At 43.0% G+C, this 12,978-nt stretch overlaps 1 protein-coding gene across 3 annotated transcripts in view; it reads right to left on the bottom strand.

Annotated features, from left to right (window-relative positions):
* The window catches only part of LOC5505385 (myoferlin), a 29,996-nt gene extending 19,222 nt beyond the window's left edge, over window positions 1-10,774 (bottom strand). Inside the window, exons 1-24 of one of the 3 annotated variants that reach the window (XM_048728850.1) lie at window positions 10,440-10,774; window positions 9,345-9,400; window positions 8,176-8,273; window positions 7,797-7,902; window positions 7,198-7,391; window positions 6,203-6,260; window positions 5,911-6,042; window positions 5,751-5,813; window positions 5,606-5,656; window positions 5,505-5,535; window positions 5,250-5,314; window positions 4,841-4,888; window positions 4,479-4,529; window positions 3,284-3,333; window positions 2,992-3,074; window positions 2,834-2,892; window positions 2,692-2,754; window positions 2,545-2,613; window positions 2,036-2,079; window positions 1,655-1,734; window positions 1,459-1,559; window positions 897-1,010; window positions 472-571; window positions 165-361 (exon numbers count right to left, since the gene is read on the bottom strand). In XM_048728850.1, the coding sequence (XP_048584807.1) occupies window positions 165-361; window positions 472-571; window positions 897-1,010; window positions 1,459-1,559; window positions 1,655-1,734; window positions 2,036-2,079; window positions 2,545-2,613; window positions 2,692-2,754; window positions 2,834-2,892; window positions 2,992-3,074; window positions 3,284-3,333; window positions 4,479-4,529; window positions 4,841-4,888; window positions 5,250-5,314; window positions 5,505-5,535; window positions 5,606-5,656; window positions 5,751-5,813; window positions 5,911-6,042; window positions 6,203-6,260; window positions 7,198-7,391; window positions 7,797-7,902; window positions 8,176-8,273; window positions 9,345-9,400; window positions 10,440-10,530 (2,004 nt within the window). In that variant the 5' untranslated portion in view covers window positions 10,531-10,774. The remainder of the gene's footprint in view (window positions 1-164; window positions 362-471; window positions 572-896; window positions 1,011-1,458; window positions 1,560-1,654; window positions 1,735-2,035; window positions 2,080-2,544; window positions 2,614-2,691; window positions 2,755-2,833; window positions 2,893-2,991; window positions 3,075-3,283; window positions 3,334-4,478; window positions 4,530-4,840; window positions 4,889-5,249; window positions 5,315-5,504; window positions 5,536-5,605; window positions 5,657-5,750; window positions 5,814-5,910; window positions 6,043-6,202; window positions 6,261-7,197; window positions 7,392-7,796; window positions 7,903-8,175; window positions 8,274-9,344; window positions 9,401-10,439) is intronic. The other 2 variants (XM_048728849.1, XM_048728848.1) reach the window with 2 other exon arrangements.
* Window positions 10,775-12,978: the final 2,204 nt, after the last annotated feature.

Here is a 12,978-nt window from a genome sequence, read left to right as displayed (position 1 = left end):
AATACTTACCAAGCGATCATAGTTAAGGTCTAAGCTCTCTTTTCTCACCAAGCGATCATAGTTAAGGTCTAAGCTCTCTTTTCTCACCAAGCGATCATAGTTAAGGCCTAAGCTCCCCGTACTCACCAAGCAATCATTTAAGGGCCTAAGCTCCCAGTACTCACCAAGCGATCGCAGGTATTGCTTAGCAAATTGAGCGGCTCGATCCTGAACGCGATATTCTCCCAGTCGCAGTCAAGGCACACACAGGGCTTCTGGTGGAACCACGGCAGGTAATGGTAATAGCAGCCGTCGTAGATGGGGTTAGTGGGAGGCGTATTACACGCGGCTACAGTCTCGTCTAGAATGTTACCGAAATTGCCTAAAAACGCAGATTGTTGTGTTAGAGATTCAGTCGCAATGTGGTGCGCGATGATAGGAATACAGCGCCGCACAGTTTTACCTATTCCTGACTTCACCGCACAGTCTTACCTATGCTGACTTCAAACTCTACCGGAGCTGAGCCCTTGCAAACCATTGAGGCTTCGTAAAAACACGCAAACAGCTTGAATTGATCTTGCTTCAGATATGGCTGGAACAAAGAGCGTGGATATATCATCGTTAGACGTTTATAAGATACCATTCGAGTTTAAAGAACATATAAATGTTAGACGTCAAATTCGTTGAAAAATCAGATCAATTAAAAATCGCTAGTAGAAGAGTTGTCGTCAGAGAAAGGATACGACGAGCTTGCGCGGATTCGGGTCTCCCTTTTTAAGTGCTAGAAAGGCTTGTCCAGGAGCATTATTTAGGCGTTCTGTTAGTTCTGGGAGCGCTGTTCTGGGGCGCTTTTCAAGAGCGCGTTTCGCACGCTAAAATTGTCAAAGGTAGAGGAAGTCAGTTATTGTTCTGCTTACTTGGACAATAAAGGCATCGTCATCTCCCAAGGTGGACACGGTGCTAGACACGTCACTCGTGTCTTCAGTGGTCAACTCCAACATCACACGACCACGATACGCCACGCCTTCGCCCTGGTAATTGACATGGATAGAGTGACCGGTTAGAAACAGCTCGTGACAAGGATCAGATTGTAGCGTAGCCCCCAACTCGCCCTGATAATAAACACGGAGGAGCAGACAACAAACAATTCACTCGAAGGCGCTAGATATAGGAGCATAGCCCCCAACTCGCCCCGATAATAAAAATTGAGGAACGAACCAGTCAAAGACAGTTCGTTCCAAGGGATGAGATGGTAGCGTAGCCCCGAACTTTCCGTGATAATAAACACGGAGGACAGACCGGTAGCCTACGCCACCAACTCGCCCAAGTAATGCGCATCGACAGAATAACCGATAAAAACAGTCAAAGAATCAGTCTGGGGGTCACAAAAGACCACAAAGGAAATATTATTACCACAAAGCCCACAATGGTTGTCAGAATAACCATATGGCTATGCGGAGAATGTCGCGCGTAACTTACAATCCCTTTGTTAAGGTCCTCATGTTCGTCTGAGATGAGCTGGAACTCTCGTGGTGAGCCGTAAAAGTTCAAGTAACACGGACCGTACCGAGGGAAGAAGTCTAAAGTCCGCAAAAGTGAGTATGGTTAGGTTTTGTACAAAACATCTATTTAATTAAAATCATCCTTTTTAGAAACCGCATGTTTTAATCATTACCTTCGCCATAGCTTTTGCCTGATATTTCTGAGAGTGGGAGATAAGCCGTTGCGATACAATCATGCTTAGAAAAGCTGTCCCTAGAACATAGAGATGGAAGGGAATATGCAAGATTTTCATTGGCAATGGAGGTAACAGTAGTAGAGGGAAGCAAGCGAAAACAAGAGCGACAACAAGAATGACAGTAAAACTTTGGGAAATATCAACAGCAATATGGCGATGACAACATCAACCATAATACGAACAATAACACAGCAATGACAACTACAGTAACAGCAGCCAAAGCCTACAAATTGAAAGCAACAGCGACAACAATAATAATAACTGAGGAAGCCTTTTCTTAAAGCCTTAAACATTTGGTTGCATCTTTATCAAACGTACCAATCCCAGAGCTGCAGCTTTATATTCTCACACATGGAAGGTAACTGGAACGGGAGAAGAAGAAGACGTAAAGATAGGCTGGTCAGCTTTTTTCTTGGATATTTTGTCTCGGATAGCAGCAGGCTTCAAGAAGTATGGCAAGTATGATGTCAAAATAAGACGATTGAGATGACACCAGTGTTAAGTGTGGTGAGATAAGGCGAGGCAAGGTGAGGTGAGGTGAGGTGAGGTGAGGTGAGGGTAAGGTGAGGTGAGGTGAGGTGAGGTGAGGTGAGGTGAGGTGAGGTGAGGTGAGGTGAGGTGAGGTGAGGTGAGGTGAGGTGAGGTGAGGTGAGGTGAGGCTAAGATGAGGTGAGGTGAGGGTAAAGTGAGGTGAGGCTAAAGTGAGGTGTGGTGAGGTGAGGCTAAAGTGAGGTGAGATGATGCTAAAGTGAGGTGGGGTGTGGTGGAGTGTGGTGTGGTGGGGTGGGGCTAAAGTGAGATGGGGTAAGATAAGGTAAATGTCTTACCATGACAGGGAGCTGAAGCATCTGGTTGAAAACAGGGTTATTCTCATGATGTTGGGTCTTTGTTTGAATCTACAAACACAGCAAAAAAGATCTTTTAATCAGGATGGTATACTGATTAGGTATGATACCGAAATCTTTCCGTATTACCTGTTTTCCACAAAAGCTGAAAGTTAAGTACGGATCCACTGACTTCTTTCTTTCTTCTGCACTCTTTAGGAAAATAAAATGGCAGAGTCTTCGTGTGAGTAAGCCGTCTAGACCATCGAAGCAACGTCAATCTTTTACTTACCTCTTTCGCAGAACCTGGTAGAAACCACTTTCTAAACCTCCGAGACCAGCCAGAGTCCACTAAAGGCAAATATATAATTGGTAAGTAGATCGTGGATATAGGGAGCAATGTGCATGACAAACTGGTTGAGGCTCAGTGCTTCAATAAGCCGTACTTACTTTGAGGGAGATCTTCCGCGAAATAAACTCTCAGCTGAAAAACCGCTTGTTGTCGCCTTACACCAGCAGGTAGAAGCAAATTGCTACCAAAAAAATTGTAGTTGTTAACTATAGCAACAAAAACGCTAAGCTTGTCTCGCAACATTGTTGCAAAAAGTACGTTAATTTACTAATAATCTTTATCATGGTTATGATGATGATGATTAAAAAATGATTTTACGATGCTGAAGTGATGGTGGCAATGATACTGCTGCTGCTGATGATGATGAACATGATCACGATCATGACTTACGACTCAATGTCATCGTTGGCAGAGTCGACCGAATCCAGCTTGGATGCCACCTAAAAAGACAATTCAAATTTTCGGCAATTTAAATACTCTAGAACAAAAAGCACAAGCAAAATTTTCTAGGTTGCTGTAAAAAAAACCCAGGTACTTCGTCCATCTTGTAGAATATCATGCGGCGAGAGACCGTGATGTAAGAGAACCAATCCCCGTGGCCCATGATAACGTCCAAGAAAGCTATTTTTAGATTGCGCGAGCTTGTCAATCATAGCATCCATACATGGTTCGTCGCGCCATATTTGGTTATGGGCACCTCGCGAGCTAGTACATTTTTACAACAAACTTTTTTCCTTCTGCACTTCTTTACTTAGTTCGCTACCTATATGTTATTTAAACAATTGAACGGGAAGACGTCGGGGAGACGGCGAAATGGAGTTCATTCATGTATCAAGCTGACTCCTAAAAATACTTTTTATTATCTGCAATTCGGTGAGATAAAATACCTAGGCATTCTAGAGTCAATATATTTTAATACAAGAAGGCTTTTTAGTTTTCTTTGATTTACGTTATTTTCAGATCAATGAACTTCAATTCTTCACGCAAATGCTCAGAAATCATGTCACTCGAGAAACCCTTTACACTGGAATAAGATTTACTTCATTATAAAGATTGAAATCTTTTATTTGTGAAATACCTGTATTAGCCACACTTATCTGTGAGAACACAACGGTATTAAGTTCTGGATATAACTTTTGCATTAAAAGGAAAATGGAAGAGAATTGTGTGTTGCGAACACAGATGTATGATTGGTTGTGAAAATTTTTACTTTACTTTTACTTTTAATTTAATTTTTTATCTCCGCTCCTGAAATCAAGCACTCATTCAATGTCTTTAATGTACGATAAACGGTTGATTGGAACCAGCGTACTCTATGGAAAATCATTTGCACAGCATTCGTAAAAAAGGAAGGTATTTTCGGTCAAAAAGATTTCCATAACAGCCTTTGCCGGTTCACGTCGCTCAAGATATGATTGCGCTTAAGACTCATGTTGCTAGGATACGTGAGCGCTAGCCAATCAGAGGCGTATCTAAAAATAACTGCTTGTTCTAAAAATAGCTTTCACGGACAACATCATTGGAACATACACTAATCGTTCTCTTACATCATGGTCTCTCGCAATAAGCACTGGATCACTCTTACCGGTGGCTCATCACCAGGCCCCAGCACCATCGCGGTCACTTTGAGATAGCCCTGCAAAATACAAGCAATCAGAGGAGAGACTTTGGTTTCGAGGGGGGAGAGAAGGGTACCTGGGCTTGACGGATTGCTGCTAGATATAAAGAAAAACATTTGAATAAAATGTAGTTTATCAAGTTAACTTCTATATAACGCTTTGCACATATTTAGGTAGATGTAAAAACCGCGCGTTCATATAGCATAAATAAAAATATATGAATAAAACACTAACAAAAAACACGCACATCCGCTCAGATAAGTGTGCGCCTCCCTGCTTCTCCCCCCCCCTCCCCTCCCCCGCTCATAGCAATAAAATCGCCACTTACTGCAGGACCGCCATCACGTCCCCTTGAGCGAGTTTTACGATCTTCGCCCTGAAGTAAATCAAATATTTCAACAGTAAATGAAAAGCATTTCTTACGAATAACAAAACACAAAACATCGCATGTATTATTTACAAAATATACATTTAAGGAAACCCATAAGAGGCAGTGAAAGGGCGCCGTTTCTATCCCTACAAAGCGTAGCTAGGAAACGCTGTGGGTAGGGCAGGGTTAAGGGAGGGGGGCTGGGCTTTGGGGGTTAGGGGTTAGGGGTTGGAGTTTGGGGAGGAGGTGAGGTTTTGCGCATGCATAAATAAAACATGCCATTAGACTTCTCATTAGACTGCCAATGAAAAAGACTGCTTATGGTAGTGGATGTGGGGAAGGGGTGGGTACATACGCGACTCCTTACCTCGTCTTCACTCTCCTGCACTCCTGCTCCGGTCAACAAGACCCATTTGCGCAAAAATGCGTGATCTGGAAAAGGATTACAAATGCATAGTGCCATTACTATTTTGGTATCATTGGTACAGTTAGTATAGTTGGTATAATGCAATTAGACCTTTTTATTGGATTAGACTTGTTTATTGGGTGCGGTTGCGAGAAAGGCTGGGGCGGCCTAAGTTTATTGTCTGATGACTATAGTGTGACCGCTAGAAAGACGCACCTGGAAGCTCGTACAAAGTCCCGATGTCACTCTGAAAACCAACAAAATCGCAAATCAGTGACTAGTTTGGACAACTAGTAAAATAAGCGAGTTCTATTTACCTCGAAAAATCCAAGCAATGAATCAGATAGAAAAGTCCTCGAGTTGAAAACCTATGAAAACATAGAATGAATAGTATTAAGTATGCCTGATTCCACTCTCACTTTTCCTCCCTTTCAGGACGTTTTAACTATCGTAAAGTCATACCTCAAGAGTCATCAATTCGTCAAAAAGCTCAGCCTCAGACGCGTGAAAGTTGAAGAACAAAGTCTGTTGGTGAGGTGGGTACAATTAGTAGAGTATCAATTACACTGCAAAACCGGATATATAGATACATAGACAAGGAAACAAGGAAAATCGTTTGCACCTGGTTGTATGTTGGGCTATTAGTCGATCGCTTCACGCTCGTTGACTGCTTCTTGTTTCCAACAGAAACACGAACTAGAGGGTGAATATTTGTACCAGGAATTTGGCGTCCCTCGTGGATCTTAACTCGGACCTAAATAAATAAGTGATGATTAGACAAATCCCAATATTGTTTCGTTGAGCGAGACGAACGTAATTAGGTAAGCCGCCTTTTTATAACCGAAAAACATACGTACGTGATGAGTCATTTTGTATTATTCAGCGTTCATATATCACTTGTTATAATTAGATACCTGATAGTGCTGTGGTTTGCTTGACCGTTTCCGAGTAGCATGCCGTCGGCGCCGTCTCCTGGTGTTAAACAGATAAGTTAGCTAGAAAATAAATGAGGCATACATATATAAAAAGCTCTACGGTAAGGTACGTCAGAAAAGTGTAGATGTCACTGGGCCAAAGTCACTCTAAGTGGTACAGGGGTGGTATTTTCAAATTAAGAGCAGCCTAGCGATTCTCAAAAAAACTAAAATATAAAGAAATAATAATAATAAAAGATATTGAGATAAAAACGTATTTCAACTTCATTTTTTGTTTACTTTACCCATTTAAGCGGGTACTTTCCAGTCGATATAAATTTTCCTGTGCTTCCTATCTAAGCGGGTACTTCCCAGTCGATATACCTTTTCCTGTGCTCTCTATCCAAGCGGGTACTTCCCAGTCGACATACCTTTTCCTGTGCTCTCTATCCAAGCGGGTACTTCCCAGTCGATATGCCTTTTCCTGTGCTCTCTATCCAAGCGGGTACTTCCCACTCGATATGCCTTTTCCTGTGCTCTCTATCCAAGCGGGTACTTCCCAGTCGATATACCTTTTCCAGTGCTCTCTATCCAAGCGGGTACTTCCCATTCGAAATACCTTTTCCTGTGCTCCCTATCCAAGCGGGTACTTCCCAGTCGATATACCTTTTCCTGTGCTCTCTATCCAAGCAGGTACTTCCCAGTCGAAATACCTTTTCCTGTGCTCTCTATCCAAGCGGGTACTTCCCAGTCGATATACCTTTTCCTGTGCTCTCTATCCAAGCGGGTACTTCCCAGTCGATATACCTTTTCCTGTGCTCTCTATCCAAGCGGGTACTTCCCACTCGACATACCTTTTCCTGTGCTCTCTATACAAGCGAGTACTTCCCACTCGATATACCTTTTCCTGTGCTCTCTATCCAAGCGGGTACTTCCCACTCGATATACCTTTTCCTGTGCTCTCAATCCAAGCGGGTACTTTCCAGTCGATATACCTTTTCCTGTGCTCTCTATCCTTTCCCTGATCGTCGTTGTCTTCCTTGTCGTCTTCTTCTGATGTCCCCTCCTTCCCGACCCCGGCATCTAGCTCATCCATGTACTCTAGCTCCACGCCAGGTGAAGACGGCTGCAAATCTGCAGGGCTTCGTCCACCTGGTAACTTGAACTCGATACGCAGATTCAGCGACCCCTGAAGTTCAAATCAATTGCGTTCTATCGGCTTGTTTTGAAATTAAAGTAAGAATTGGAAACCTACCTGCGCTTTGCTTTTATCCTATTAAGAACAAAAGTTTATGCATCGTAAAAAAATTCCCTGTAATTCGATGTTTGCCGATGCCGGTGCCGATGTTTGCGGTGTTTGCACGGGACTTTAAGTGTGCTCTCGATTTTAATGCTAGAATGCGGTTTCACCTTGCTTGCATACTTAGCTTGCTACATTACAAAGTGGCTCATCATCATGTTAATACGTATAGGGACAACCCGCTGGGTTTCTATGTTAGAACTCTAGATTACTAGCGCGGGAGCGCTTGATTACTATTCACTCTCGATTTATTGCCCTTGAGGTATGTTAAATGTGTTTAATGAGCGCGCTTACCGGGGTAGCGCGATTACTACTGTCAACAAGAGGGTACTCCTTCTCCAGAGCATAGTCTTTGGTTTTCAGGAGTTCTTTAAGAGCGATTGTCACTTGGCCAAGAAGCCTTTCAAGAAATAAAAAAAGAAACAGCAATCAACAATGCCATCAGCTGCATGGAAAAGATAACAAGGATCATCATTTAAAGTTACATAAAAATCCATTAAACATCAATTTGGTTGATACAACTTTCCTGTAGCTGCCCAAGGACCTCTCTTCAATATTATGTCATTCGTGTCTTTTGTTAGGTTTATAGTTTTTGTTTTTGATCGCAATTTTAGCAGCATATATGGCAGTTTCAGCAGTAAATTCATTTACCTCTACTATCTCGAGTACTTACTTCCTTGGCGGACACAAATCCCAGTCCTTCACACTGACTTTCAGTGTGTCATCAAGCGAAAGAGTTCCTCCACCGAGACTCCATTCAAACTCGTTATCCTGAGCAAAACAAAACACATTCTAACAACCAAATGGACGAGCTTCGTTTCACCATTGATAGTGACTTAGCCATTGGCAAACAGGTCCATTTTGTTAGTCTTTCTCAATTCTCGTACCAGGAATAACTCCTGGAACTATTTTTCCATAGGGGTGGCGGTGGGAGGAGGGGTTATGGATTGAAAAAATTTAAACACAGGGCATCCTCGTAGATATTAGATATCAAAGGTATAATATTATCAGTAAAGTGTAGAAGACAGTGGCGTAGCCAGGATCTTAACAGGGGGGGGGGGGGGGCAAAAGGTCCTTTCAAGACATTTGCTCCTGTATTTTAGATAATGCCTCATACATTTACTGTATTTTTGGCTGCTAGAAGGGGGGCCAGGCCCCCTGGGCCACCCCCTGGCTACGCCCCTGCAATAAAGTGTTGAATATTTGCGTAAGCTTTTTATAACGCGCGAGGGTCTATGTTGGGAGAGGGTTGTAAGCCGATGTTGGGAGAGGGGTGTAAGCCGATGTTGGGAGAGGGGTGTAAGCCGATGCTGGGAGAGGGGTGTAAGCCGATGTTGGAAGAGGGGTGAAAGTCGATGTTGGGAGAGGGGTGTAAGCCGATGTTGGGTAAGGGGTGTAAGCCGATGTTGGGAGAGGGGTGTAAGCCGATGTTGGGAGAGGGGTGTAAGCCGATGTTGGGAGAGGGGTGTAAGCCGATGTTGGGAGAGGGGTGTAAGCCGGTGTTGGGTAAGGGGTGTAAGCCGATGTTGGAAGAGGGGTGTAAGCCGATGTTGGGAGAGGGGTGTAAGCCGATGTTGGGAGACGGGTGTAAGCCGATGTTGGGAGAGGGGTGTAAGCCGATGTTGGGAGAGGGGTGTAAGCCGATGTTGGGAGAGGGGTGTAAGCCGATGTTGGGAGAGGGGTGTAAGCCGATGTTGGGAGAGGGGTGTAAGCCGACCCAGGTTTAGGGTGGGGCCATAGGGCTCCCGATGTTTAAAATGAAACATTTCCCCATAAGGCCGTAAGCAGGTTAACATTGGCTAAAGAAGCCCTTTCAGTAATCTTTTCTTAAGAACTGCCTACCTCATCCCACACAGGATTCAGGTTGTCATCGATCACTTTTGTCTTTTTCTCTTCCCCTGTGGTACCACAGAAAAATAATTACTTAAAAGAACCAGCATCATCCATTATCATGTTAGCTTCCCCCGCAGTCGTTTTTGAGCAGGTTGCTTACTGTGGGGGTGTCTATAATCATGTAATCATGAGTGACTCTACGTCGTCATCCTACAATACATATATAAGTAATCATCGTCAACAGAGCATGCGCGTTGCATATTCATCGCTGAATATCTCTTGCTCTGCATGCGTCTTGAGACCCATAGTCCACGCAGGATCCACGAGGAACAGAGAGCTTACCTCATCAGGGATTATATTATCAACGATTTCTATGTCTTTTTTTTATATTAAAACCTGGCATATTATATATTCTTAGTATTTTCAGTGCATTTAGAATAAATTTGTAAAATCATGGGACAGGACAACCGTGACATTACTCAAAGACTCACCAAGCCAATCAGGCATAAGAAACGATGTATATATCATAATTTAGCCACAATTTATAGGCAAATATAAAATAATGAAGTTTCCAAAGTCTTTTTAATCTAGATAGAAGCTTTATTAGGTAAATGTAGAGCAATTGCAAATTATACGTATTTGTTTTGAATAACTATTTTCTCCCTTTGTAAACAAATAACTCACGCGTAAAAAAGACAATGATTTTGCCAATTGAAATGGAATGCAAATAGATTTTTAAAACAGAACACTTCGCATTGAAAATTTGATTTGCTATATATTTTATATACTGAAGTAAAAAAAACATAAAACCAATCAAACTAAATGAGTAAATAGATTTACCCTTCACACACTAGCAAATAGTAGTGTCCGATGCTTGATCAAACGAAGGACAAGTTGAAAAGTTATAATACTTCTGATTTTTTAAAAGTTTTCACACTTTCAAAATGTCAATATAACAAATACATCACTTAAAAAAAGTTTTTACTAATCTCTAACATAATCTCTATGATTTGAAAGTACCAATGGACGCTGATCAATATAGATGCATTTGTGAAGCTCAATGAATCATCTATAAATGATTTTCAATTACTTGAACGTTCCTACCTCTGAAGCTAAGTTTGACATATGGATCGCTCTCCCCTCTAAAGTCAACATTGGGTAGATTAACTGCCGACTTGACTACCACCCTCAGCATCGTGGATTGCGCCCATATAGATACCGAGATATCGCAGCTTTTTATAGCAGAGTGTTTTTCATGGCAGTCGACGTGTTAAAGTCGGGGTGGAGGGCTAAGTGCCGTTACGCGTAGATGACTGCGGAATTACTAACAGAGCATGCATAGCCACAGGGTACCCGAGACAAAGGCTAAAAGGCCTTCATTTAGCAATGTCTGGTGTGGTTATTTGCTATGTGATTCATTTGATCAATTTTGTATGCACATGGATAAGAGACTGGAGCAATTTGCCAGATAGGATGGTAATTGAAACTAGTTTGGCCACCTTCTTCAAGCGAGATCTGCCCTGAATAAGAAGAATTTTAATCGTTCATTTTTTTTTTAATTTTTTCATTCATACAACAACAAGTGTCAAACTAGGGGGAGGGTTGTGTGACTCCGACCGCTGGGGGCTGGCAAAGGGGTCTAGCGAAAGAAATTCGAGAAATTCCGATTCGATTTTCTCCCGTATACACCTCCCCCCCCCCCCCCCCCCCTAGGCTCTTACCGAAAGTGCTAGCACTTTTTTTGGCATTATTTGGCTTCGCGAGCACTTTTTTTTACATTTTTTCCCAAAAAGCACTGCTAGCATTTTTTCTTATTATCGACTGATTATTTATATAATTTCGCGTTAATCAGCACACTCTGACTTCACATATGTCGTCCAAAGCCGCAATTTTCGTCAAAGGAGCCGAGGAGGCTGGGGAATATGTTTGATAGGTCAGCGGTTGCCTTCTAGAACCCGGTCCTTCTCGTCAGTTCCAAGATGGCGTCATTCACTAGCAATACTGGAAGTCAGCCAAGCAAGGCAGAGATAGCTCGAGAGCGTACTCTGCCATCAATCAGTGGAAAAAACAAAACTAGGGGGAACTTTGATGTAAAGAACATAAGCATACATGATCGGATTCAGCAATATCCAGGAGAGGAACTAACAATCAAAGACGGGAAGTTGTTTTGTCTGGCATGCCGCGAAATAGTGTCTTCGAAGAAGAGTATTCTAACTACACACTTGGCTTCAAAGAAACATGGAAATGGTAAAGAGAAACGGAAGAAGTCTAAGTTGAAGGATCAGACTATTATGGAGGCTTTTAGAGCGGAGGACATGACGCAGAAAGACAGCACTCTACCAATATCTGAACGGGCCTACCGACTCGAAGTGGTCGAAGAGTTTCTGAAGGCTGGCATCCCACTTGGGAAAATCGATAAGCTACGCTCCCTCTTAGAAAAGAATGGCCAACGTCTCACAGCAAGTGCTCATCTTGGTCAGTACATTTCAATTGTTCTCAAGCAGGAAGTCGAAAGGATAAAAAATGAACTGACTTTGCCTGGCCAGACTGGCATGACAAGAAATGTTTCGATGATCTTTGACGGAAGTACACGACAAGGAGAAGCAATTGCTGTCATCCTGCGTTTCCTTGACAAGAATTGGTCGAGTATTCAACGTCTCGTCAAAATTGATATATGTTCCAAGTCAGTGAATGCGGATGATCTTGCACAAGTTCTTAATCAGTGCCAATCAGTTGATTATGGTGTCAAGGCCAATTCGTTACTCGCAGCCATGAGAGATGTGAACCAGGCAGCGTTGGATAGGATTGCATTTATCTTTCCTAAGCTGCTCAACGTTGTGTGTTTCTCACACACGCTTGACAATGTTGAGAATCATCTTGTCATTCCAACTCTTCTAGAGTTCGGTAGCGTGTGGCTTCGCCTGTTCCGCCATAGTTACAAGGCAAAGCTGTTGTGGAAAGATCTGACTGGGCAAAGACCGAGATCATACAGTGAGACCAGATGGTGGTCAAAGTGGGAAGTCTACAAACAAATGTTACTGCAGTTTGGAGATATTAAGGGATTCTTGATAGAAGCAGAAGCCGCTAATATTAGTCCACAGTTACTCCCTCAACTCCAGGCAATACTTTCCGATCCTGAGCGAGTGATCAACCTGAAGCTCGAGCTCGCCATCACCATCGATGTTGGGGAGCACTTTGTAAAAGCGACCTATTTCTTGGAAGGTGATGGCCCTCTCGTGTTCTCGTGTTATGAGAAACTCCATGCTGTTGCCCAAGCCTGCCAAGCCCCTCACTTTCCAAACGTGCGTGCAGTCGCAGCAGCAATCGCTGAAGAAAATCCTGCCCAAAACGTAGCAGCCCTCGAACAGCAGGCAAAAGCATGTGTTCAACCAGCCATAGATTGGTTTCTGAGAAAGTTCAATGTCCAACTATACAACACAGTGTTAGCGTTCAAGGCTGCGAGGTATATGTGTCCGGTCAGCGTCCAGTGGCTGAAGCCAACTCAGCACTCAGTAGAGGCCTTGCGAATCTTCCCTTTTCTCAATGATGATTGCATTATCAACGGCCTAAAAGCTGAACTACCTGCTTACTTAGCTGCCACTGCAGATGTGGTAATCAACACAGAAGTGCGAAAGGTAAAATG

Source organism: Nematostella vectensis, chromosome 6, assembly GCF_932526225.1.
Source record: "Nematostella vectensis chromosome 6, jaNemVect1.1, whole genome shotgun sequence".
NCBI lineage: Eukaryota > Metazoa > Cnidaria > Anthozoa > Actiniaria > Edwardsiidae > Nematostella > Nematostella vectensis.
The sequence above is the reverse complement of the archived record's forward strand: the minus strand, read 5'-3'. Positions and strand labels throughout refer to the sequence as shown.